At 38.0% G+C, this 26,196-nt stretch overlaps 1 protein-coding gene across 6 annotated transcripts in view; it reads right to left on the bottom strand.

The window, feature by feature from the left end:
• Window positions 1–1,288: 1,288 nt before the first annotated feature.
• The window catches only part of MTX2 (metaxin 2), a 52,318-nt gene continuing 27,410 nt past the window's right edge, over window positions 1,289–26,196 (bottom strand). For 2 of the 6 annotated variants that reach the window (XM_037912159.2, XM_043525080.1), the window contains exons 4-11: window positions 17,831–17,870; window positions 10,855–10,927; window positions 7,751–7,827; window positions 6,783–6,875; window positions 6,196–6,234; window positions 5,642–5,767; window positions 4,861–4,937; window positions 1,289–1,812 (exon numbers count right to left, since the gene is read on the bottom strand). In XM_037912159.2, the coding sequence (XP_037768087.1) occupies window positions 1,602–1,812; window positions 4,861–4,937; window positions 5,642–5,767; window positions 6,196–6,234; window positions 6,783–6,875; window positions 7,751–7,827; window positions 10,855–10,927; window positions 17,831–17,870 (736 nt within the window). In that variant the 3' untranslated portion in view covers window positions 1,289–1,601. Of the gene's footprint in view, window positions 1,813–2,561; window positions 2,921–4,860; window positions 4,938–5,641; window positions 5,768–6,195; window positions 6,235–6,782; window positions 6,876–7,750; window positions 7,828–10,854; window positions 10,928–13,888; window positions 14,132–17,830; window positions 17,871–18,337; window positions 18,358–26,196 lie in introns of those variants that run through there. The other 4 variants (XM_043525081.1, XM_027822932.3, XM_037912158.2 and 1 more) reach the window with 4 other exon arrangements.

The following is a 26,196-nucleotide window of genomic DNA, read 5'->3' as shown; positions in this document are numbered from 1 at the left end:
CACCTAAACATACCATAGGAGAGCATAAAAAAACCTTAAGGAGCCGAGGGAGCCGAGGGGTGTGGGGAGAAAGAAAAAATATGCCCAGAGAAAAGACAGCCACGTCCTTCTACTTGAGACAGGAAGAAGAAAAAAGCCCACACTGTGGGCTTCAGAGTTTGGGAGCAATAGTGTCAGGCTGGAAACAGAAACAGCTGGACACAGACATTTAAGTGTGCTGGAGGAGGAACAAGACAAGCTGAAAAATAGGAAAGACTGAAGAAACAAATATAAAAAACTCAGAAACAAATGTGAAGAGATCAAGAAAAAGCAAAGCCAATAAGAAGCACTGAAAGACAAAAAATGAGAAGTGACAAAATTAAAGACTGATGCAGTAAAAATGACTGATGCCTGAAAAATTTGATTTGACTACTAGTTTTTAATCAGTTGGTTGCCAGAAAACTAGAAGTCTGTTTTGCCATCTGGTCCCAGATAGAGAAGCTTTTGTTGAGGTGAAATAATTAAGATACTGTAAATAGTTCTTTCACTTTTAGCTCAGTAATTCAAAACTAGAACAGATTGGCGTGAGAGAATCAACACCCCAAAATGGCCTGTCAGGTTCCCTATCAAAAATGAGCTAATAATCTCAATGCCTTTTCCATATCCACATCACAAAAAACAACAACTTCTGACACCTTTCATTGCTATCTGAGCAGAGGTCAAGGACTCATGTCCTTTCTTTCCCAGAAGCTGTCATTCTGAGACACCTTTTTGGGACAGCGCGTGGAAACTTGCATGGCTGATGCCCATGCTGCACTGTTCTGTGCACTGATAGGAGGTCTCCACTCTCCGAGGCTGTTTACTTTCCACCTTTCACAAGCATTACAGTCACCTCAATTTCTTTTCTTTCTTTTTTTTAATTTCTCAAAACAATACGAACAAATCTTAAAAGGTGCTTTAACTTTATTGCATTGTTACCATTTTGTTTAAAGTTAGTGGTACCCTACATTTGGTAAAGCTGTAGGCATACTCTTCATTTATCCATTTGGTTTAGAATGCTAATCTCTTAAAAGGACCTAATCACCTTGTAAACACACTGACTTTCAAAGTGGAAACTTGTTGAAGCCTGAATAGAGCAAATTTTCCTATTACTTGCCTACCTTCTAGTCAACAAGTTAATCCTACAGGGTGTAAGGCAAATTACTTTTCAGATCCTCCTAGCAGAAGGGCAAAAGGAAACACTGTTTCTAACATACGAATAAAGCTTATTAAAAAGTTTTTGGAAAGATTGAACAGTCACTTTTAAAAATAAGAGTTTTTCATTTCTTTTTATTTTTAATACAGATACAATATTGTTCCAAGGTCACTTTAGTTTAATATTTAATAGCCTATATGGCATTTAAATGGCAATACCTTAAAAATCATTTCATGTTAAATGTATACAGTGAATTCTATAACACACAAAATGCAGTTTGAACTTCCCGTGCTCCAGAATGTTTTAGCAGCTTCCAAGAGGTTTTATTACACACTTTTGCATTTTCAAAGTCATCATCATCATCTGTTAAACAATGAAATCAAAATTTGTTTCAGAAACTGGGCCTCCCCACCACAAAATGAAGTATTTAACTCGGTAGATAACCCTTTGAGGATTTGGATGCAGCACTTGCAGAGCTGTCTTTATCATGATCCTCAAAATAGTGTTGCTCTATTCTCCTGCAAAAGGCCACGAGGTTGCTGTAGTTTTTCACTTTTTCAGAGAGTTCATCACTGGTCAGCTGAGTAGTAAGAATTGTGAACAGATGTCCAAATACCAATGCATCTAACTCAGTTGGCCTATAAAAGAGACAGGGGAAAAAGTGGGCCTCTGGGAGTCAGAAAACACTGAAAACCTTATAAGGAAAATCCTACTGTACTCTGATTTTTTTTAAATATTAAAAAAACTCCAAGTATTTTTTCAAAGTAATCAAACTGGTCATATTTAACCAAATAAAGCTCAAGATTTAACAAATGCATAATGCATACAGTAGAACCTCAGAATTATGAACACCAGAGTTACAAACTGACCAGTCAGCCATACACCTTGTTTGGAAACAAATACAGTACAGCACTGTGTTAAATGTAAACTACTAAAAAAATAAAGGGAAATTAAAAAAAAAAAAAAGATTTGACAAGGTAAGGAAACTGTTTCTGTGCTTGTTTCATTAAATTAAGGTGGTTAAAAGCAGCATTTTTCTTCTGCATAGTAAAGTTTTAAAGCTGTATTAAGTCAATGTTCCATTGTAAACTTTTGAAAGAACAACCATAATGTTTTGTTCAGAGTTACGAACGTTTCAGAGTTATGAACAACCTCCATTCCTGAGGTGTTCATAACTCTGAGGTTCTACTGTATTTTATATGTATACTAACAAATTTTGGCCTGAATTCTCAATGTGCTGCTCAGTGCTCCCATTAACAAATGAGTGGTTTGGGGGTTTGTTTTTTTTCCCCATCAGTGAAGAAGTTACAAAATACCTTTTCATAAAATGCATGCAAAGGCTACCCACTGACTCCTCTGTCCAGCACTAACTGTTTTTCACTTTTGATTTTGTGGGAAGGGAATCTATATTCCCAGTCTCCTCTGCAGATACTGTGCATAACAAAACTATCCCTTCGAACAGAATGGTGCTCTTCAAAACAGCAAAAACGCCACATCTCTCCTGGGCTTTTCAGCCACCAAAAATTCCTTGACTAGTGAGAAAAAGTAACTACATGGTAGTAGCATTTAGGGCCATCTCTTTTGTGGTAAAGAGACTAAACAAATGGAAATAAACACTGTGACCAAAGCTACCATAACCCAAAGGAGAACAGTGGTTTCTTGAATAAATCTGCAGTCATACTCATGGCTATGTGTACAAGCCTTCCATAGCTTGACCTTAGTGAACTTTTTGCAGCTCTGGTCTATCTGCAAACAAAACAAAAAAAAACCCCAAAAACATTTTCCTTAAGTATATTTTAACAATTTAGAGCTTTTCTTCACTAATGTCCAAGAACTACATACTAAGTATTAATGAGCTAGAAGAATATTTTATGAGACTAATTATTGAGAAACTCTACTACTATTTACAGACAAAAAACATTAAAAAAATTAAAGGTTGAAAGCGTGTGTTATGGAATCCACCTAACACCCCCAAACAATAGCATATCCTTTACAAAACAAATACCACCTTTATAAAAGACTGTTCAGAATGCCTCAAAATGAATAGTTGGAATAATTGTTCTCTACTACTATGTAATCCTATAGCACTCACTCTCATCCAACTACACTGCCCACCTACCCTTAACTTTGCAAAATCTTTGCGGGAAAAGAGGCAAGAAAAAAAATATTACAGCCTGCTAATTGAGGCATTTCTCCATCCCCACCTAATGTACTGGGGATCATAAACTGGGCTTTCTTCGGTCTGGTCCAAACTAACAAGTAACAGTCAGTTGAAGTAAACTTAACCTATGGGAAAAGCCAAACAATCCAATATACAGTTACTCAATTTCCCAGTTCCTCCTTGCTTTCTGATTCTGTGACATAGCTGGACGAGACAATTGCTTCCTCCCACCCCCAGATGCCTCCCCTCTGAATCCCACTGGCTCCTTCGTATATCCTTGCTTTAATAAGCCGTCAGTTAACCCCTTCCCTGTCTCTATTAGTGTGTAATGTCACAAGCTGATTTTATTTAAGTGTCTTTGTAATTTCCCCATTGTCACCCCACCAAAAATACCTAAAACTGGCCCCCAGATACTGCCATAATCAGGGGAATGCAAAGGCAGCTTTAAAAAAAAAAAATCACATACATTGCACTTGGAATGTACATTCTTTATGTAACTTCATGGTTCATATGCCATGGCGCTGGGTGCGGTACATGAATATATTCAACATTATTTTAAATCCACAGTAATTACAAGAATATTTTTGGGAGAGTTCACATTTGCAACTGGACGTGACTGACAATAGCAAAGGATATCTGGTATATGTCAGACCTGGGTCCGCGGTGGCTTTTCTGCAAAGGCCCAGAACAGTACTTACACAAATCATAGCTGCTACTTTGTAATCAATCCTTTGTGGGGAGAAGACCAGCGTTTCCCCACAGTCATATGACTTCACAGGCATCTTCATGTGAACCCAACTCTTTAAAGTATGTCTACGCTGCAATCCAAAGTATGAATCCTTTACCTGCAGTAGCACAGCTAAAAATAGCAGCGTCGATGTGGAGACACAGGCTTCAGCACAAGCTAGCAACATGAGTATTTACCCAGGGTCCCCAGTGTGCTTGTTCAGGCCGTGCTGCTATTTTCATCTGTGCTAGCGCCCTTAAAGCTAGTGTGGTATGTCTACACGGGCTGCAATCACACCTTGGGATGCAGTGTAGACATAGCCTTCCCCGCCACTGTGTCACTTGAATTAACCTATGCAGGAAGCGCGGTTGGATCAAAATACGTCACATTCATTCTGCTTATCATGCATTAGCGCACTTACACTGATAGGTATCTAAGAAATGCCAACATATGCTAATGTAATTAAGTGGATTATTGCTTAGTTACCTATTAAAACTACAGGTTTCTGTTTTTACATTATATGTTTTTAACTGACAAACTATTGTGTATTCTGTATCATGTCAGTGGAAAATAGGATTAAGTCTAAAAAACACTAGAGAAAATATATGAAATATTTTATGGAAACTTAGTATCTTTTATAATTTCAGAAATTCTTATATATGCAATTTATGGATTCATTCCCACATGTTCCTTACTGCTCATAAGGTATTAAAATAAGGCAAAAATAGTCCCCATCCAGCTATGTTCTGGAGAGTAATATACCTACAGTACATTACATTTCCATATAAAATAACTTACTGCTTATTGAAGAAATATGATTGTGTTCCCAGTCTTTGAGAGAGAGCTTGACAACACTGATCTACATCTTCCAACACCTAAACAAAAGATTAGTACAGTACCTAAATAGTCAGATGAGAACACAATTCTCTACAAAATAGCTCCCTTATTGCATACATAGGAGCAGTAGGCATTTGTAATAAATGACTAAATTAACTATGTAGACCATAGATGTTACACAGATTCCAATTACAAATCTTATTTCCAGACCTTCAATGACAAGTATATTCTTGACATAAGGAAAGTTGCTAATTTTCCTATTGTCAGTAATTGGGTTAAAATTAATATATCAAATGTTTACCTCTAAACTTCCTTGTATTTTTCTTGGAGCTCCAAGAACAAAATTGCCACAATCCTGCAAAGGGACCCCATTATCTTCACATGGGAATCAGAGTCCTTATCTGCTAATCCCTTTCCAGGATCATAGTCTAAACTCACATAAACAGACATTCAGCACAGAGATACATATTCATGAGAAAACATCTTTCATTTTTCTCAGACTGTGTGTGTGATTTAAAAGTTTATTGCTGTTGAAGCCAGAGACATGGATTCCACAGACAATTGTTTTAAATGTATGGAGTTTCACAATACATATATTTTATGAAACATAGGAAATAAAATATTGCTTCTCTGGAATTTTGACACTTTTGATATTTTATTTATATGTATTTCATTGCTGAGAGGTTATTTAAAAAAAAAAAAACAGAATGAAGAATTCAACTCTGGCTATTATCTGACTGACCTGTTCAAGTGACTTGCCAGCCCATCCAATAGCTTTCATCTTACGTCTGATCTCCCATTGTTTCTGATAGGCCAAAATGCGATTGAGAGGCCAAGGATAAGGGGATCCATACCTTGGATGAGTAATCTTTGTTTAAAAAAAACCCACAAAAACAAAATCACTTTTTTTTAAAAAAAGCAGGTAAGACAGTATGCTGTTATTTACAAAATAGCTATGGCTTTCATGGGTCAAAAGGCATTCACATTGGCTTTTGTAAAATACTAAGAAGTTACTCTGCACAGAAATTCATAGTTTGCAGCCTAAAGAAAAAGAAATCATTTACTCTATTACTCTACCCGAAAAATATATAAAAACATATCTACTTTGCAGCCAGCTACCTTCAGTAATGACACACAGCTTCCCTAAAACGTATATGCAAGCAAAATTAAACTGAAAAACTATATCATTAATGGTATAAACCTCAATGTTTCATTTATGAGTAGGGACTTGCATTTGCGAGCAAAAGTGTTTTCTCATTAAATTTTAATTAAGATAAATGCTGCAGAACCACTCACCTCCTGTACTGTAGTATCATCACACCACTGAAGATACAACTAGGGGAAAAAAATCACTTCTTTATTCTGAAATTTCAGTTAGACTGCACAGAGAGTTATTTCTAAATATTGATGTTTTCTTTTAAGTTAAATTAACAGCATATCCCACAAATATTTTAAGTCTAACAGTGCCTTCCATGAACACAAAAGAGAAGTTAATGGTGATGCTTACAAGACAAAAGCCTGGTTGCTAGTTCTCTTTCAGAACAGCCACCAGATCAGATTTGAAATTAAGATGGAGTTCAGAATACACTATATAAATTATGTGTCAACTTTCTTTACAGCTACATGTTAGTCTTTATAAACTCACCGCTGTTTTGTACAACAAAAATCAACCTCAATTCATGAAATTTTCATATGACATTTGTAAAGAGACCACAGAGAATGTGGAGTTCTGTTCTTGTAAGGACACTAGCCTATGAGTTGATGAACTATTTCCCAATCTAAGAATTTGAAAATAAAATACATTTTCCACATGGAAAAAAAACCCCTACATTTTTGCCCACTTATCACCTACAAAATCAACAAATTATTATGGTTTGCTGTACCTCTGCTGTCAATAGCATATTATTGACTAATTCCATGTAGGCTTTCATCTCAGCTTTTTGGACTTCATCCAACCCATCACTGAGTGAATGGCCCTAAGGGGGTAAAAGAATATACAACCCTGTAAGAAAGGATATTACAATATTCAGCTAGGGCTTGAGCCAAAGCCAACAGAAGTCAATGTGCTTTAGATCAGGTCTTGATCTCTCTATATAGGTCTCTAAATCATAAAATAGATGGGTAAATATTATAAAGTACCTTCCATACTAAAATTACCTTCAGTATTAAACAGAAAATGTTATATTGCAATATAATCAAACTCAAAAGACAAATGTAGATTTATTTTTAGCGACAGAACTACTGTGCATTTCTTTTTTAGCTGTGTACAACTTGATTTCATGGCTTCACTATTACTATGATTTCTTCTGTGTGAAGAAGTAAGTTGATGATATAAACAGTTTATCAAAATAAACTACTTAATAAGCAGACACTGCTTTACAAGGACAGAACAAAGTAAAAGAAAATATAAACATATATTAGCTGAAATTTCAAGCCTTAAGCAAACACTGTATGTCTTTCTAAGAATACTATACTTGGGAGCCAAAAAAGAAGTGCTATTGCAAGGTCTAGGTTATTTTTCAGCTCCTTGTTAACATGACGAAATCCTGTACTTACAGCTGATTTCTATCATTTGAATAAATGCCAGAGGAAAATACCCCCATCATACCATCACAAACCCCCATTACACCATATTTTCCTTAAGCAAAAGGTTACTCGCTGCATTGGGTTAAAATATTTGCCACATTGTAAAAATGCAGATACCTTTACATTCATATGAGGTTTTTTTACTTTACTTTCTCAAAAACTAATTATGTCACATTTCATACTAGTAAGCTAAATGAGTGCAAATGCTAAAAAGAGTGACTACCGTATTTATCAGTTACTGATCAAGTATATTTAATATCCTTACCTTGGCTTTTACAAACTGGACTATGGGGCCAAGTTCAGATACTACTTGATTTCCTACACGAATAAAGGGTACTTTGCCTGCAGTGAGACACAGTATATTTTTAGTAAATTAAACTTTTCAATACATACTGAGAATAATTTTTGAAATCATGGCTTTGAAGTGTTTCAGCACAAAGTCTATCAGATCGTACATGAGAGTGAACATGCAAAATTTCATTTGAGAGACACTTACAAATATAGCCTCCCCACGCCTATCGCTTTAGTTCACACTTTTATGCTACGACTTGTCCTATTGATTGGCTTTCATGCTAACGTAGTGGTCCCCAAACTTTTCACCGTCGTGCCCCCCCTTACTCCTGTCCGCCCCTCCACCCCCTAGGAACTAGGCCAGGAGCAGGGACGTAGCTCAGGGGGTAGGGCGGTGGTCAGGAGTAAGGGGGCCAAGGCTGAGGCTGCAGCTGGGAACGGAGCCAAGGCCAGGGGCGGAGGCTGGGACTGGGAGCTTAGCTGCAGTCAGGGCGGCGGAGGCTTGAGGTGGGGCTAAGGCAGGGTGAGGAACCATGGTGGAGGCTGATAGCCAGGGCTGTGGCTGGGTGCAGAGCTGTGGCCAGGCTGTGGTGGGGGCCGGCAGCTGTGGCTGGAGGCAGTGCTGGAGCAGAGCTGGGATGGAGCAGGGCTGCATGGTTGCTCCCTCCCTGCCCTCTGTAGGGGCTGGCCCGGGCCACACCATACCCCCCCCCCCCCCCAGCTGGACATGCCCCACAGTTTGGGGACTACTGCTCTAACAAATATTTGCAAGTTATTGTACAAATCGATAGGTCTCAATCCAATCATGAATTAATCTTGCTTTGCTGGGAAGATTGTTAGTTCAATGTTCCCCAAAGCATAACTGTGGAAATCCCAGGGAAGTAGATAGAGCACTTGGCCGTCTTTATGAAACACCTACTTGACAGATACCATCTTTAAACACCAGTACATACACAGTGCTATGTAATTTTAAGAAATTTAGATTATATATATGTATTTTACATATTGTTATTTAATCACTTCAACATGGAGGAGGAGATGTTGGACATTTTTTGTTTTACATTAGTAAACACAGTTCACTGAATATGACGTAAGACAATAATGGAGTTAGCCAATAAACGAAACAGGTCACAATACATAAAAGGCTCTCAAGGAGAGACAAGGAAAATGAGGACAGAAAAGTGTGTCTTCACAGAATATTTTAAAAGAACAAACCAAAGTCAAATATTATTTACAGGGTTTTTAAAAGTAATATAATTTGAAAGATATTAATGAAAATCTTAAGAAGTCCAACCATATGCCAAACGCACAGAACCTACTACTAGACCTAGTTCAAACAAAGTTCATAACAACATCAGGTTCAGTCATGGTCTTTATCATGAGATTCACTCCTCTCTGATTCACAGTCAGCCTAAGGGTAACAGATGAGGTGCACTGCACCAACAAAAACCTCATCTGCAGCCATATGATGACATATTACAATAGAAATGCAAGGTTTTCTGAATTGCAAAAACTCTATGGTTTATGTTGCTAGCATATAAAGATGATCTTTTGGTATTCCTATATCCATAGTCAGCATCTGACTCCCTCAAAAGGATCTTCTAGTTGTGAAAAGTAAGTATCATTGCAAAGTATCCTGCACAAATGTGGAGATGCACGTCTGAGAACCACTGCAATCAGTTTGAGATTTTTTTCAGCAATGAAAACCTTTTATGAATAGCCTGTTTTGGTTGGAATTAATTTTAATGTTATTAAAACAATATTGAAGTAAACAGAAAAACAAAGAGAACAGTGTGCAAAAATAGTAGGGGCTCTTAGGATGATGAATAAATCACCACATTTCTACTCCTAGCTGTATTTAAAATGGAACCAGTATGACAAATAGAATATCCTAGATGTGATCCGTACAGCACAACTCTCATCAGCCCCTGTCAGTCATGCTCCTTTCTGCATTATTTAGCCAGTAGTATAGAAAAAAAGCTGCAGACACAAGTAATGGTGTATTAGATAATAGCCATGTGGCTGGGAGGAAGGGAGTGCAAGAGGTGGACAATGCAAGTATCCCCACTCCTATTCCCATGCATGTAAGATACTGGCTTGTTTCTACAAAGAGTCAGCCCATTGCGTTTATTTTGAAAGACTGATTAAAAAAAAAAAAATCCTGGTTTTGCTACAAGAACTGTACTGTTTTCAGTGCTACCAATCATTGAGATTTTTTTTAAAGCATTAATTAAAGACAGGATTCCAGCTTATTTTCCACTAATACCAAGAAGGAGGACCAGAGCTAACCATGCAGTATGCAAATACAAAGAACCATGTAGGCAAGCATTTTTACTACTCCATGCTCGAATCAAAAATTATAGAAGTAGCTTAATTTAACTCACACAAACGGATCCTAATGCAATGAAGAATTTTAGGTATCAGAATTGTGTTGTGCATTCAGCAATTCTTTTCTAGTAACCTTTTAGATGAGAGTGTATAGAAATTTCCAACATAATTTGGGATAGCATACACATCAAATACTGAATCTGAGTTTTTTGCCATCAGAAAAGGACTGAAGTACAACACTGTTCTTGGTACTGATAGTTTATCCATGATCTGTCCACAATTATTAACATGCTGACAATCACCTTCCACCTAAGATTACAAAATGCATTTCTTCCCACCCTTACAACAGTGGAAAATGGAACACCATTGATTGGCCAACAGAGTATTCCCAGGGGTATTTCCCTGGAGATCAGAAGAGATACTTCTGCGTACAGAAATCTTTGGGCTTGAGAAGGCCAAGAGTCCCTAGGCTTTTTCTGAGAGTGTTACCACCAGACTTCTGAGTAACCAAGTACGTGAATCCACTGTATGTCCACTGCATTTAAAATTGCAATGCAGCACATTTAAAAAATTTGTATTTGATTTATCTCATTCTCTATAGAGAAAAATCGCAGTAGACTAAGGAAAAAAATAAAGAGGCAACCCACATACACAAGCACTGACTGGCTGTTATCTGCAAGATGAGGTGCTGTTGCCATGGTATCAAAACATAGGTACTAACACAGTAATTTAAATGAACACCACACTTACCAGATGGGGACATATATTCTGCATTTGCTCTACAAACCACCTGGACTGGCAGATTGCACATTTGCAAAAAGGCCTGGAAACAAAGAGGAGCACAGAAATAGGAAAACACGTATTAGCTGATAGCAAAACATGGATTTGTTTTAAATATATTAAACTAATACTTAGCACAATGTTTATAAAGTACAGGTATCTGTATTCTGTTTTAGGGAAAATAGAAAAGGAAAGAAAGAAAAATATAAAACTTCATTGGACAATAGTGTATAAGGATATTGTCCAAAATCATTAGGAAGAATTCTTCTGTTTAACAAAGTTGCATCTGTTTTTCCCATTTTATGGTGGCATTTGACCGCCAAAGTTACTGTTGTTTATAAAAAGAAAAGGAGTACTTGGGGCACCTTAGAGACTAACAAATTTATTTGAGCATAAGCTTTCGTGAGCTATAGCTCACTATGCTCAAATAAATTTGTTAGTCTCCAAGGTGCCACAAGTACTCCTTTTCTTTTTGCGGACACAGACTAACCCAGCTGCTACTCTGAAACCTGTTGTTTATAAAGTCACCAATAATCATTCTAAGTGACATTTTGTCAACCTGAACATTGGGGCACAAATCTTCTGTGGTTATTATTGACTAATATGCTTAGAGAACAAGCCCCAGCATGCGCTACATCTCTAACATATTTAAAAAAAAAAAAAAAAACCCACACATACTACAGGTCCTTCTGCTGCCATATTTTCACTAGCCAACATTTTCACGATTTTTGCTTTGCAATTCTGCTAGATTAAAAGGCAGTGTTTATTACCAGTAAAGTTTATTTTAATTAAGGATATAGTTGACCAATGTAATGGTTTTTTATATCTATCTATAACCCTGGACAAAGCCATTTCCACGGGATACTAATTTTTATCAGCGGCAGTCATCATCGTAAAATACTTCCAGTGTTTCTGTGTAAGAATAAAATAACTTTCACAAGGTAACTCACACTTTTGATAGTGAGAGCATGGCAAGTATAAATAACCTTTCAAGCTCAGTGGTGAGGAACACAATGTTAAATCCTATTGGGTATTTGGCATTCGCCTTTGCCAGCGAAAAGGCCAAAATCTCAAATTCCAAATCTGAAAGCTATTAATCCAGACTTGAGCCCTTCACTACTTTCTGAACAAAGGCAGGTACAACTAAATTATTTGTAAAGAGAATCTACTGCACATAAAAAGAAGTTTCATTATGATTTTAAGGATGGTATATGGACTTAACATGCATGCACGACAGCTTCGTTAACATAGCAGACCAGTAGGGTCTATCTGTTATATTGTGTGACACTGGCAGACCAGGTTTCAGCTCATGCCAGGGTCCCCATGTCTCAACTGAACACTGACAAACAAACAACTGGAATCAGTCTGGCTCACCTGTGTATTATCATTAGGACTAGGATTATATAAGAATATGTTTAGTGTTTACACTTTATTGAATGCTTGTAAATTGCTGCATGCATTAATCTCACTTATAGCATCTATATCCTATATTGTAAGGTAATATTTAAGAATTTGGATTGTAAACCTCTGTGACTGGGTAAATCACCAGACAGGAGAAAGACATTAACTAGTGTAACGTACTGGTCTCCAACAGAAGGTGCAACATCCTGGCCAACAAGGAAGTCCCATCAACACCAGACAGACTATTGTGGAACATTAAAGAGAACAATAGATTGTGATGCTCTGCACTCCTCCCCTCCCCATAAAGAGGAGTCATGCAAGTAAATTCATCTCATCAGCTGAGTTTGCAGCTCAGAGCAGGCGGGGCGGGTGGGGGAATAAAAACCCTAACAAGAAGGAACGGTATCTCTGTGCTGCTTGGACTCTAGGGGGCAAGGTTTTCTAAGCACAAGCAAGGAATCCCCAACTGCTTAGCTCGGGTTAGCCCTAAAGGACATATACAGCTTGCTTATTATAGAAGCTTCTATTACCTTTTGAAACTTAAGATTGTAACTCATTTGTGTATAATGTTTACCCGCTTTAATCTTGTAAATAACTCATTTTCTTTTCGTATTAATAAATCTGTCGATAGTTTATTTCGGTCTGCCCGGTACTTGATCAAGGTGAAAAGGGCTATTTCTGGTTCAAAGTACACAACCTCCCAGGAAAGAAAAACAGTCTTTTACTACCTTTATTTTGGAAACAATCCCAGCCTGAGGAATGTATATTTTTTGCAGTTGTTTCAGCTCTACTGAATACAATTTTACTTGTATTAAAATACAAACTAATGTATGAAAATAAACTTTAACTAAAAGTAAGATTGTCACATAAACCAAGAAAAATTCAAATCTTAAATTGACACTTGCCTGTTGCCCACTATGCACAAGTGTGCCATCACTGTGTGATTTAATGTACCAAATATTCTACAATAGTCAGGCACTAGGGGGCAAGTTTAATACACGGCTTTATATTTTTGGCCAAACAACTCTTCTTTCTTTATTATAATTTCAGTTTAGTAAAAATATTGAAATTAGCATTAATTTAAGAACACACTTCCAAGCCCTGGTTTCCTTCTCCTGATTTAAGTCAGAGGCTGAGGAAATCTTGCTCTCATGTTTTGTGGCTAGAATGATGCCAGAGAGCTTAGAAGAGTATGTCTCAAATCAGTCTCAATCAGTAGAGACTATACTAAAACACCATCTAAACTAACAGCATTTCCTTCCCTCCACTTCATTTAACCTCCTCCAAGAGTTTAGTTTGGGAAATAAGAATAAATTTAGATCACTGATCTTTGGTAGGACTTGGGAAGAGTGAAGTTAAGGAAGATAACCAGCAACCCACTGAATAGTTAGGAAAAGCACAGAAACTGAATGAGACACACAGAAAGGAGGTCCCCTCACAGACTGCCGGATGACGGCTTCTCCAGCCACACACTGAGTAGGCAGTAGGAAGAAGAGCCTTTTACCCCCAGCCGGAGGACAGCCAGGAGCTGGGACAGTTGCCAGGAACCAGCTTCTTCCTTGGCCACTGTGCGAAGAGACTCAATCAGCATTCTTAAACTCACCTGGTTCCCTTCTGCTGTGCAGAGATATGAGGAGATTGCTGCTTCTAGGGAGCCCAGCTCTTATATGGCAACAGTCCTACCTCAGGGATAAAAATATCTTCACACATTTGCTCACATCATTGCAAAAAACAAAAAACAGCCACTCAGCTGCCTGTCAACAGCAGTCCTCCTTTCCTGTTTTCCTCTGCTCCGTTCAGCTCCATTCCCCACAAAACAGCACCAGGACGGTTGTCTCATCCCCATCTAGGGTGACCAGACAACAAGTGTAAGAAAATCGGGACGGGGGGTGGGGGGTAATAGGTGCCTATATAAGAAAAAGCCCCCAAAATCGGGACTGTCCCTATAAAATCGGGACATGTGCCTAAACATCCTGGTTCTGCTCTATCCTGCCCTAATTCCTGTGTTCAACCAGGAAGCATAAGCAATGGCTGGGAAATAAGATTTTTTTTAAAAACCCAAAACTTATTAAAAAACTGACTGAAACCTTCAGCATAAGCCTCCCAATACCAAATAAGCTATTAGAAGTCATAAAAGCCTTTAATGTATAGGGCATTTGTCTTAACTTTGAATTTGCTTTCTTTGTTATTCTGGGACTATATGTATTTTTTTAAGTATCTTTGCATACAAATAGGCCCATTCTCTCTCCACAAGGTCATCTAAAAAGACTGGTGTATAACATACTTTATAAAACCCGATATGCAAGGTCCACTAGAGAAGGGCCTAAATGTAACCCCAAATACAAACACTCCTGAACTTAGGGACAGTGTTGGCTCCATATGTACTAGCTATCTTATGAACTAATTAAAAAACAGGAATTTGATTTTATATTCTATGTACTGGTAGAGTAGGAGTACATACAGAATTTTAAATATGCAGGTGTAATATACATAGGTTACCAATTTTGCATGGCTTTCAAAGCTGTATCTGGGCATGCAGGAATGTAAATAGCATTCAATCAGCAATACAGCATTATAGTGCTAACAGTGTACATCTCAAATGACAGCTTCGAGAAATACAACCTTTCAGGAGCAAAACATTCTTAAATTAATTTATCACACCTCAAATCCATGCTCTTATTCCCTAGCTGTTTATTTCCTTCTTGAAAGTAGCTGAAGTTTAATTTTGTCCAGGCTTGCCACAGTAATTCCCTTTGCAATAGGGCACTAAATTAACTTCAGGATTCTACATCTAGCTGGAGGTGAATTTTTATAGCTGCCATGTGCTGTTCTCAATGCTGGTTCTAAAGAAAGTGTGCCTGAATAATCCTGGAGTCAGTGCAGCAAGCAAGTCATCTCAGAGCTTTTAAATGTAGTGGTACATGCAAGGATAGGATTGTATGCCAAAGAACTATCACTGACCTTTTCAGGTCTGAACAATGTAGCTATACAGACATAAATTCATAGTGTAGATCAAGCCATAGTCTTTTCCTTCCAGAGATAGACCTCACAAATGCAAGCCAATAATTAGGGAGGCTTTTCAATGAAAAAAAAAATCTACAAAATTAAAGCTGATCACACAAGCAGCAATGGCCATCAGAATTAGAAAGTTCTTCTAATTCTTATTTTGCCAGATCTTAGCTGGAGAAATTGACGTGGGAATCACTTCAGATAAAGTTAACTGGATTCATTCATCCATCCATCCTCCCTCCTGCAGTGCCCCACCCGACAAGCCTTAGGTTCATTATGGTTTCCTCTTTCCCTAAGCTTTAGTAGGCTCCCCCTGTGATGTTATTGACATGAACTGTGATCAGTGTTGCAACCAGGGTCCTATGGTTGCACCAGGTCTTGTACAGAGGAGGTCAAGTGGGGTGTCTATTGAAAGGTTGTATGTAGTTTGCTAGTCATGATTATGCTGTCTGTATGTGTGTATCATTTTTGTATTTGAAGTTATGAATATTGGCTATGTACTTGTTTCTCAATGTGTTTGAGTCTAAGTAGCCTCAGTGAACTACTTGGTCAGCTTCTTGAGAAAGGACTACTGTCAGTAAGTGCCAAATCAAGAAACACTTAACTGATAATAGACTTTGGCAGACGCCAATCCATATCTGAGCTTTCCTGGGACCATTCAAACTAACATGTAAACAATGGCCTCGGCCTGCAAAAAGCTAAATCATTCATGAACATGTAACTTGCCTAGGTGGCTACAAACTCCATCTTGTTGCTTTGACTTTGCACAGAAGAACAAAGGGGTTTCCACCCACAAGAGAGAGAATATAAAAGGCCCTGGAAGCCTCTCCATTTTGTCTCTTGGCTGGCTCAAGAGATGAAGGAAACTGGAACAAAGGACAGTAATTACAGGGGTGAGAGTGATTGCTGGACCCAGACTAGGAAGGAGTCCAGTCTGTGAAAGAAACTTACTGGAACATCTCTGCGGGTAAGATTTCATCTGTAATCGGTTTCTTAATGTATTAGGTGTAGACTTGTTTGTTTTGTTTTATTTTGTTTGGTAACTTACTTTGTTCTGTCTGTTATTACTTGGAACCACTTAAACCTTACTTTTTATACTTAATAAAATCACTTTTGTTTATTATTGAACCCAGAATAAGTGATTAATACCTGGAGGAGCAAACAGCTGTGCATCTCTCTCTATCAGTGTTATAAAGGGGGGACAATTTATGAGTTTACCCTGTATAAGCTTTATACAGAGTAAAACGGATTTATTTGGGGTTTGGATCCCATTGGGAGCTGGGTGTCTGGGTGATAGAGACAGGAGCATTTGCTAAGCCATTTTCAGTTAAGTCTGCAGCTTTGGGGCACGTGGTTCAGATCCTGGGTCTGTGTTGGAGCAGACTGGCATGTCTGGCTCAACAAAGCAGGGTTCTGAAGTTCCAAGCTGGCAGGGAAAATGGGCTCAGAGGTAGTCTCAGCACATCAGGTGGCAGTTTCAAGGGGGTCTCTGTGATTGAACCCGTCATACCCTCATCCTCTACAATCGTGAGCAGGATCATCAGATCCCAACAAGCCTTGGGTCTTGCCTTCAATCATAGGCAGTAGGTGGCGAGGGCTACAGGAGGCTCCAAATCTCCCCAAATCTCTGTCCGGCTGTGCCAGGGCCATGAAGAGGATAGCAAAGGAGAGTCCTGAGGGAGGGGAGAGATCCTGAAGCCCCAGGTTTAGCGGCACCAGAGCCAGGAAGGAGACAGGGAGTCGTGAGGGAAGGACCCCCCCTGCTTGTGGATGTGCACGTCAAGTGACGCTGTGGCAGGTTCCTCCGAATCTACATTGAGAGCCAACAGGCCAAAGTGGGGAACTGGGCCCAGCCCTGTGGGACTGGAGCCACCGCTTCAGAATGAGTGAGGGATGGGCTCAGAACATCCAAAGAATACTTTCACCAGCTGCCTATGCCTACACTTGGAATTACCTTTGAGTGGAACCATCAAAATTGCTTCACTGGTACAAACTCCAGGCAAGAAAAGTTGTGATTTACACAGGTAGAGTTTTCCTCCGCTTGAAACTGCAGTAAGTTCACTCGTGAATTGCTGCTTTCTTTGCCTGTGCTAGAGATTTGCAATGGTTCAACTTCTGGTTGAACTGGGCTAACAGACAAGATAGAACTAAGCGAGAAAGCAAGCAGGCAAGAGATTTGGAGGCCAACAGCCCAAGGGAGGTTATTTCTCCATTCCCCACATGCAGAAGTCCTTCTAAGATTTACTACATTAAGATTCTTCTATTATTTATTTGTATTACCATAGTGCCTAGGAGGTATAGTCACAGACCAGAACTCCACTTTGCTAGGTGCTACACAAACAGAGAACAAAGGCAATATCTGTCCCCAAGAGCTCGCAATCCACTGTGGGCTTCCTCAAGTCTCAGGGAAACAAACTCTTCCCCAGCAGACCTTTGACCATTTAAAAAAATAAAATAAAATAAGAAAATTCCCACATAAACTTTGTTAAAAAAAAATTAAGGTTCCACTTAACATACACTCAAAACACTAACTTACCAGAACATGAGAGTTGGAAGAACCCCGAAGTGTTAAAGACCTAGGAAATTCAGAGGTAATTACTTACATATTTTCAACTGCTTAGGGTTTTAAGTTCACAATTAAGGTATCCAAATGAACTTAAAGAAATGGAACTCAAAGTGCCTTATTACCCATCCACATCAGTAATTACAAAAACTAGAATGTTTTAATCAATCACATGGCAGCTGTGCCAACTCTGGCTTTCTTTATGGAATCACAGAACTGGAAGGGACCTTGAGAGGTCATCTAGTCCAGTCCCCTGCACTCTTGGCAGACTAAGTATTATCTAGACCATCCCTCACAGGTGTTTGTCTAACCTGAGCTTAAAAACCTCCAATGATGGAGATTCCACAACCTCCCTAGGCAATTTATTCCAGTGCATAACCACCCTGACAGCTAGAAAGTTTTTCCTAATGCCCAACCTAAATTTCCCTTGCTGTGATTTAAGCCTTGTTCTTTCCCTATTTTATCCTCTTCTGTTCCTACCTCATTTTCACAGGTATTCACTATGTTAGATGTCCAATCCCATCAACCTTCTTCGTGAAAACTGAAGCAAAGAAGTCATTAAGCACCTCTGCCATCTCCACATTTTCTGTTATTGTTTCCCCCCCATTGAGTAATGGTCCTACCCGTCCTCTTGCTTCTAATGTATTTGTAGAATGTTTCTTGTTACCCTTTATGTCTCTAGCTAGTTTGATCTCGTTTTGTGCCTTGGCCTTTCTAATTTTGTCCCTACCTACTTGTGTAGTTTGTTTATATTCATCCGTTGTAATTTAACCTAGTTTCCACTTTTTGTAGGACTCTTTTTTGATTTTTAGACCATTGAAGATCTCCTGGTTAATCCAGGGTGGTCTCTTGCCATATTTCCTCTCTCTCCTACGCAGTGGGGTTGTTTGCTCTTGTGCCCTTAATATGGTCATTCACCATTCATAGCGGGGAGAGGAGGTGACTGACACTTTTTCACAATCTGTGTAATATCTTCCTAATCGGGAATTTATAAACATTCTTCCTCATAGAGGCATTATCCTGTAAGGTGCTGAGAACTCTTAATGTATGTGCCAACCAATTAATCAAGTGCCATTAGACACACAGCTAGCATGCTTACAATGGATGGATATTAAACCCATTATAACTTAACGTGCTGCAGATTTTTGATATTCCATCTTCACACTCTACCAGTACAGAGTCGTCTACAAATGTGATGAGCAATGCCATAATCTGTGGACTTCTCAAAACCTATTAATATTCTTGAAAGGTAATTTACACTCAAAACAAGGATATGAGCTATAACTCTTAACTGCACCTCAACAAAAAGTTTCTTTTTGGGGGGAATACCAGTAAGGTTCATCACAACATCAGTGACTTAGTGGTATTCACTGTTGACATCATCACTTTCAAAAGTGGGACTCTTGGATTCTCCTTAACTATTTATTTGCTAGGATTTTGTTCTGACAAAAACATGAGAGTTTAAAAACTAAGCATTAGTGACTTAATGTGCGGTGTACATATTGTGACAATTGTTAAAGGAAATAACACTACTCCTACCCACAGAGAGGGCGGAGGTCAGGGGTGCGATTATACAATTTCCCAGATTTCACTACCCATTCATAAATATTGGGGCTGGTCTACGATGAAAACTTACATCAGCATAGCTATATCTCTCAAGTGTGAAAAAATCTACACCCCTGAAAGATGTAGCTATGCTGACCTCACCCCCTATGTAGACAGTGCTAGGTTGATGGAAGAATTCATCTGTTGACCTGGCTACTGCCTCTCCTGGAGGTTGATTAACTACAGAGACAGGAGAACCCCTCCCCTCACTGTCATGAGTGTATACACTGAAGCGCTGCAGTTGTGCCAGACTATAGCGTTTTAAGTGTAGGCATAGCCTTAGACAATTTATTTCACTATTATAACTTTCACATTCTCCTGTATTAATGTGATTGACAGAGTTGGGAAATTATGAGCATTAAAAACTTAACTGAATACCACAATTAAAAACATGGTAAGCACAGTTAATGCTTTTCATGCAAATGACAATTATGTTATCCCCTAGATCATTTGAGGGTAAGGGAATCACAAGCAACATATGCCTACAGGTATGTATTTCTAGAAAATTTTGACTGCTTTTTTGATACAGTAAACATTATTATATGAAGAGAAAGCAGTAGATTAATATATTTGGATTCTAGTAAGCATTTGATAAAGTGTCAGGGAAATTACTCAAAATTAGTTTAAATTGTCTGGATTTGAATAATCATGAGGAGAGAAAACAGACAAAGACCACAAACAAAGAGGCACAAAAAGTGACAATGGACTGAGTTGGGGATATTTGGGAGGAAGGGTCTAGTGGACAATGCATAGATCTTTGTTAGGCTTGATCTTATTTAACATCTTCTTTAGTGACTAAAAAGGAGTGAGCAGCACAAAGTGTATAAATGATACTAAACTGGAGTGCATTGCAATACCAGCAGGAATACAAAGATAATAATAGAATATTGATGACTTTGCAGCCCCAAACATCTCATTTTCTCACCATGGTACCTTCTATATATGAAGAGTAGGAGGGGTGACAAGTTGGAGTTCTACTTCACCTTTTATAGAAGAGCCCTTGTGACAGTAGGGGATTACCCAACATTCTCTTGGACTTTTCAAAGAGAAGAGATTGGAATCACTCCAACACAATTCTGCTAAGGTCCACAAACACATCAGTTCTACTTCACAGTCAATGGTAGCGAAGGCAGACATATCTATTGGTTCAATATTCATCAACAGAGATCAGTCAACCAAACCTATGCAGTCTCTGTCCCATATTCAGGCCTAAAACCAGAATACAAAGGGCCAAGGAAATTTGATTCTAGATGACACAAAAAGTTGCTATGCCAAATCCTTCTTTAAAAAGGAAAAAAAAAGCCCCCAAAAGGTTAGGAACTGGGCAATAACTGGGAAGATGACTAATATCAAAAGATAGTTCATTGAGAGTGGGCACAACAATCACTTGTTGAAAAGATGCCAACACCTCTAATGGGAAGCATTAATCTCTATCAAGAGTGCATCCAACTCCCCCCATAAATTATTTTACAAGCCAGGAGAGGTTCAGTTTGCAGGCCAAAACCTAACGTTCCCCCAAGACCTTCAGAACCTCATATAGGAAAAATGTAGCATTTGCACACATCCACTAACCTCAGCCTGGATCTATTACCCAAGCAGCAGCCAAATCTTAGCAGTCTTGCCAATGAGCTCTTTAAGGGAGATACTCCACTCTGAGTGAACACAGTGCAGATTCACCCCTTGCAACACATCTGCCACTCATAACTTCAGATGGAAAAGTTTTCACAGCTATTTTAGTCAGGAAAAATGTTCATAGCTTTCCAGGTCCCCCTCTAGGGAAGTCTTAGCCCTCTCAGCCAAAAATACTCAAATACCAATAGAAAAAGGAAAACAGCTTCAAAATGCAAACTGAACTCCTATTTGGTAGCTTAGAAAGGGAAAATGTCTTTTTCTGACTTATTAGCATCTGGCCATAAGAGCTGGGGTAGATTAACAGAAATATTTAAAATCAAGAAGAATAAAGTGAAAACTGATCAGTCTTCTCCTTATTTCCCTAGCCTGTATTATAACAATAAGGGATGGTAGCAACAATACTAGTAGTGTCCAGCACACTTATAAAAGTAAAGGAAACTTCCTACAAGAGGCAATGTGGAATTCATTGTCACAGGAAGATATCAAGCCAGATATTCCGGCTGGATTTTAAAAAGACTCGATTTTATAGCCTGTATTTGTAGTTCAACATGCTATGATAACAGTAATCAAATCTCATATTTCTGGGTATGAGATTATTGCCACTGGCATCAAGAATTCCTTCCCTATCCACCCATCCCATGGGTTCTCATGGAGGGGCTTGCCTTCTTCTGAAACAATGATATTGGCCACTGCCAGAAGCAGAACACCAAACAAGCTGGACCTGCAGTGCAACCCAGTATGGCAAGTCCTATATGACCAATATAGCCTCTGAGGGTTAGATTCTATTAAAAATTGTTCCTAAAACTGAAGGTACGTTGTCCTCTCAGTGATTGAGGTTATTAAGCTTGTGGCAGACAAACAACCCATCTCCTATAGCACAATGTATTCCCGTAAAGGACCTTAGTTTGCTGATTTCATGTGCATTTTTGGTTCCACTTAGTAGTAGCAGCAGCATCTATTTTATTTTGAATGTCAGTATGGAACAAAAAAGTGCATTTTAACTGCAGGAGAATGAACTAACAGCAGATATGCAGAAAGGGCTCATGTCAAACTTTAACATGCCACGTGTTATGAAACTAAAAAACCTCTTTCACAGGTCTTTCATTTTAATCAAGGGAGATTGCACATCCTATCAAAATAGCATTGTTACCCATGTCAGCCAGTTCTAAGATGCTCCTATATATTGCCTTACAAAGTCAAGTTACTGAGCACATGGTGTCTTTTAATATTAATAATCAGAAAAAAAATAAGTTTTCAGCCTCTGTATGAGCTTTTGAAAATGGATTTCACCTGTAAATTTAGTTTCATTTTAGGTGAAAGAACTGTTAACTAAGAAAGCATGTGAGTCTATATTAATTGAGAAAATCTGAATGGGACACAGTGTGATTCAGTTAAAAGAATGAGAAACAACAACAACATTGCTTAAACTAAGACCATCAACTTGTTTTATTTCCCCAATGTCAGAAAATCCAATTTTCTGATAGAGCACCCTTTAAATAGCATGTGTTGAATTTTGGTTAGCATTAAAAATAAAGAGAATACTCTTCCTGAACACATTGCTAAGGTTCAGAAGGGATTTGGGGCAGGCCAAGAGGACACAGCAGGGTTTGCTCAGTGTCCCTCTCCTTTCTCTGTATGCTCACACATGCCTGCCATTTTCACCTTTGCTGCTGCTTTTGAAAGTTCCTCTCAGAACTATGCAATAGACTGATGTCATCATACTAGGGCATAAGATGGGAAATGAAAATGACTATACACAGTGCTATTAGAGAGCGAAGGTGAGTGAGGTAATATCTTTTATTGGACCAACTTCTGCTGGTGTGAGAGAGACAAGCTTTGAAGCTTACACAGAATTCATCTTCACTCCTGTTAAATGTACAAAGTAAAATAAACAAAATAGAAGATTTATTCTCTTTAGCCTTTCAGTTAGTCATCCGAGGCGTTACTTGAAACACTAGTAGGTACAAAAAAAATTTTCAAACAGAAATGTTATTTTTCAAGTTGACAATGCATCTACTACTCCAGAGTATCTCTTAGTGAATCATCCACTAGGTTTTTCCATCTCAAAGCAGAAAATACACACCCACTAAAAACAATACTCTAAGCATAAATTCCAATTGGATGTAAATAATATCAAGATTTCAGAATTTAAGATCAGAATCACTACCTCCCGCCCTCTTATTCCAGAGCTCGGACAGTTCGCATTCTATATCCCCGTATGAGAAACCCTACTTTCAGATGACAAGCTCCAGGCTTCTTTCAGAGGAGACACACATTATCAGTTTCATAATTAAGTCCAAACCATTGTAAGTAATATCTCATTGACTAGTATTTTAAAAGCACTCACAGAATGCTACTGTGAAGAAAGAGATTTGTGTTTTCATTCTTATTCTGTTTCATCAAGACACAAAGGAGAATCTGTGATGACAACTGAAGAATTATTCTTCCCCTTATTGAAGGGACGTGTTTTAAAATGAAAAACCATGAACAAATCTACAAAATAATTCAGTTTTTATATCAAACAGCTGCAGACATTGTAATTGAAATAGTGTGTCTAAGGCTACAAATGAAAACTGTTCAGTATCATTCTTTGAGTGACAGATTAAATTCCTAATCCAGTTGTGGTAATGGCCACATTTGTAGTTTAACATAAATTAAGAGCTTAACTATATTTGCGACTATTTTAAACAAAATAACAAATTCCTTTGTACCTGTGAATGTAATTTATAGCAAAGCCAGGTTCATTTTCCAAAACAATCTATTTTACACTGCAGCAGAACACTGCTATAATGGTATAATGTAATTCTCGTTGTAGAATGTGAAAGAGTAGATTCACTGGTAGTACAGAGGAGGTTTTGAAGATAAATGAAGATGCTATTCATTCAGGGGTAATTTCATCTCAGAACTATATGAAAGATGTTTCACTCACATGCTGTAGTTGCATGGCTAGGGATATAAGTGTATTTTCAGCTACGAAGTAATGCTGCTAGATCGATTATGTTGATACTGTATTTCTCATCATGAAGAATTTTAGCTTTTATTCTGTTTCAGAATGGATTGTCAGATTTTCATTTCACTACTGAATCTTTGTTTTGTGTAGGGCAACAACTTAAAATTCAGCTTACTGTTTAGCTTCAGAAACAAAATTACACAATTCATATGCTAAAATCACAAGCCTGCAAAAAACTATCAATCATGGGTGATATACCTCAACAAGTTATCAAATAATTGTGTAAATAAGCAGTTAACCTAGGCAATTTAAACTTCTGTTGCATAATCATCCCTCTTTGATGCAATACTACTAGCCAATTCTAGCCCCCTTCTTGCAGCAACACATAGACCAAATGCATGGTTTCTGCAACTTATACTGGATTCTGATAAATTAGTACCACACACTATATGGTAACCTGCCTGAAGGTTTTAAAGTATCAACATGTTTTAGGCTTGTGTAAATACCATTTTGAGAGAGAGAGAGAGGTTATGAAAATGGTTTATAATGTGAAGTGTTAGGAAACCTAAATATAGGGTCATTGTTATACAATATACATAGTATTTAAAGCAATACATATATACTTAGCCTCACATTTTATATAAGAATGTAACAGAACACTCACTTCTGGAATTTAGAATTGAATACTAAAGAGGTCTTAATTCCCCATTCATCTTGAGCAAAATTCACACTTTCCCTTTCCTTCCAGCATAATGTCTGAGTAATTGAATTTTGTGTGGGAAACACCATGGAGATTGTGGGAACAGAATCTACTTCCAGTCCACAGGCAGACTGCAAAGCAGCCTGTCTGTTATTCCGTCCCACAAGCTAGAATACTATCTGCAGACCCGCCATGCCCTCTTATTTGAGGCCCATAGATTCATAAAACGCACAAATCCAATTGCCCCACTTCTGGTTTCTCCTTGACTGCTAAACGTTACAGAGGTCTCAATAAATTTGGTTTCCAGACTTTCTTAAGGTCACTGAAATAACCCTTATTCAGTCAGGTTTTAATTTCTGTAATTTCTCTTCTTTTATGTGTTTCAGTCATTATATGGATTACATACGTGATTCACAAATAAAATGCCTTATTGACTTGAGAGCATAGAGGTTGGTACAAGGAAACAAAATATAGGAACTGGAAAACACCATCTTTTGCTTTTTGTATTGCAGTAATGTCAATAAGGACTGGGGCCCAAATGTGGTAGGTGCTGTGTAAACTTGGAGGAAGACCATCCTGAAGAGTTTACAGTTAAAAATAAGAGTTATTTAAACAGTATTATGTAAGTTATTAAAATTGAGTGTTAGTAATTTCCATTTTGTTTCTCTCTCTCACAAACATAGTAAAATGGTACCATAGAGAATCAACACAAAATCCTTTTGTCAAATTCTTAAGGTTCTTCTTCCAAAATTAGAGTGTGTGTTTAAGGTACAACAGAATACAGCAGGCAGAAATTGTAAAATTTGAGGCATTTAAATAAGAGTTTCATATCTGGGGAAGGATTTGGGGGACAAAAATTATATCTTTATTTTTATTGCTAGGTGTCTGTTGAGTCCTTCCTACTTGTCCATAGGATTAAATAAATGGCTGGGCAAGGGAGACCAGGAGAGTATTTTGCATGTATACACTGGTCTACAAAATAAAATAAAAATATATTAGAAAACCACTGCTTTAAAATCAACAAATTTGCAGTTTGCCAGAGGGAGTTATCTCGGGAGTATAAAATGTTCTTCTTTGCAATAATACAGTAGTGTATGTGTGTGTATATGTATAAATACACACACAAACCATACTATATGTATTTAGGATGTCACTGATTAATATTCTCGTAATGGTTTTCATTGTTAACTACATCCACTCCTTTTTGGATATACGGAGGTTTAGCTATTGAGATACTGTTTTTATAGTAAGCAGAAAGGAAAAACAGGAATACTGAGTAATGGAAAATTCCATCATAAATAAGGTGTAGGAAATGATTTTTGGGGAGGAAGATGATAGGAACACAGTTATATCACTTATCTTGATTTTTGCATGTAATTTTTCATTAACTTTAATGGGAGCAAGGCTGCACATATCATGGGAAGAAAAAAAAGAGACTTTATTCTATGTATG

The sequence above is a fragment of the Chelonia mydas genome, chromosome 11 (assembly GCF_015237465.2).
Source record: "Chelonia mydas isolate rCheMyd1 chromosome 11, rCheMyd1.pri.v2, whole genome shotgun sequence".
NCBI lineage: Eukaryota > Metazoa > Chordata > Testudines > Cheloniidae > Chelonia > Chelonia mydas.
This window is presented reverse-complemented; position numbering and strand designations above follow the sequence as displayed.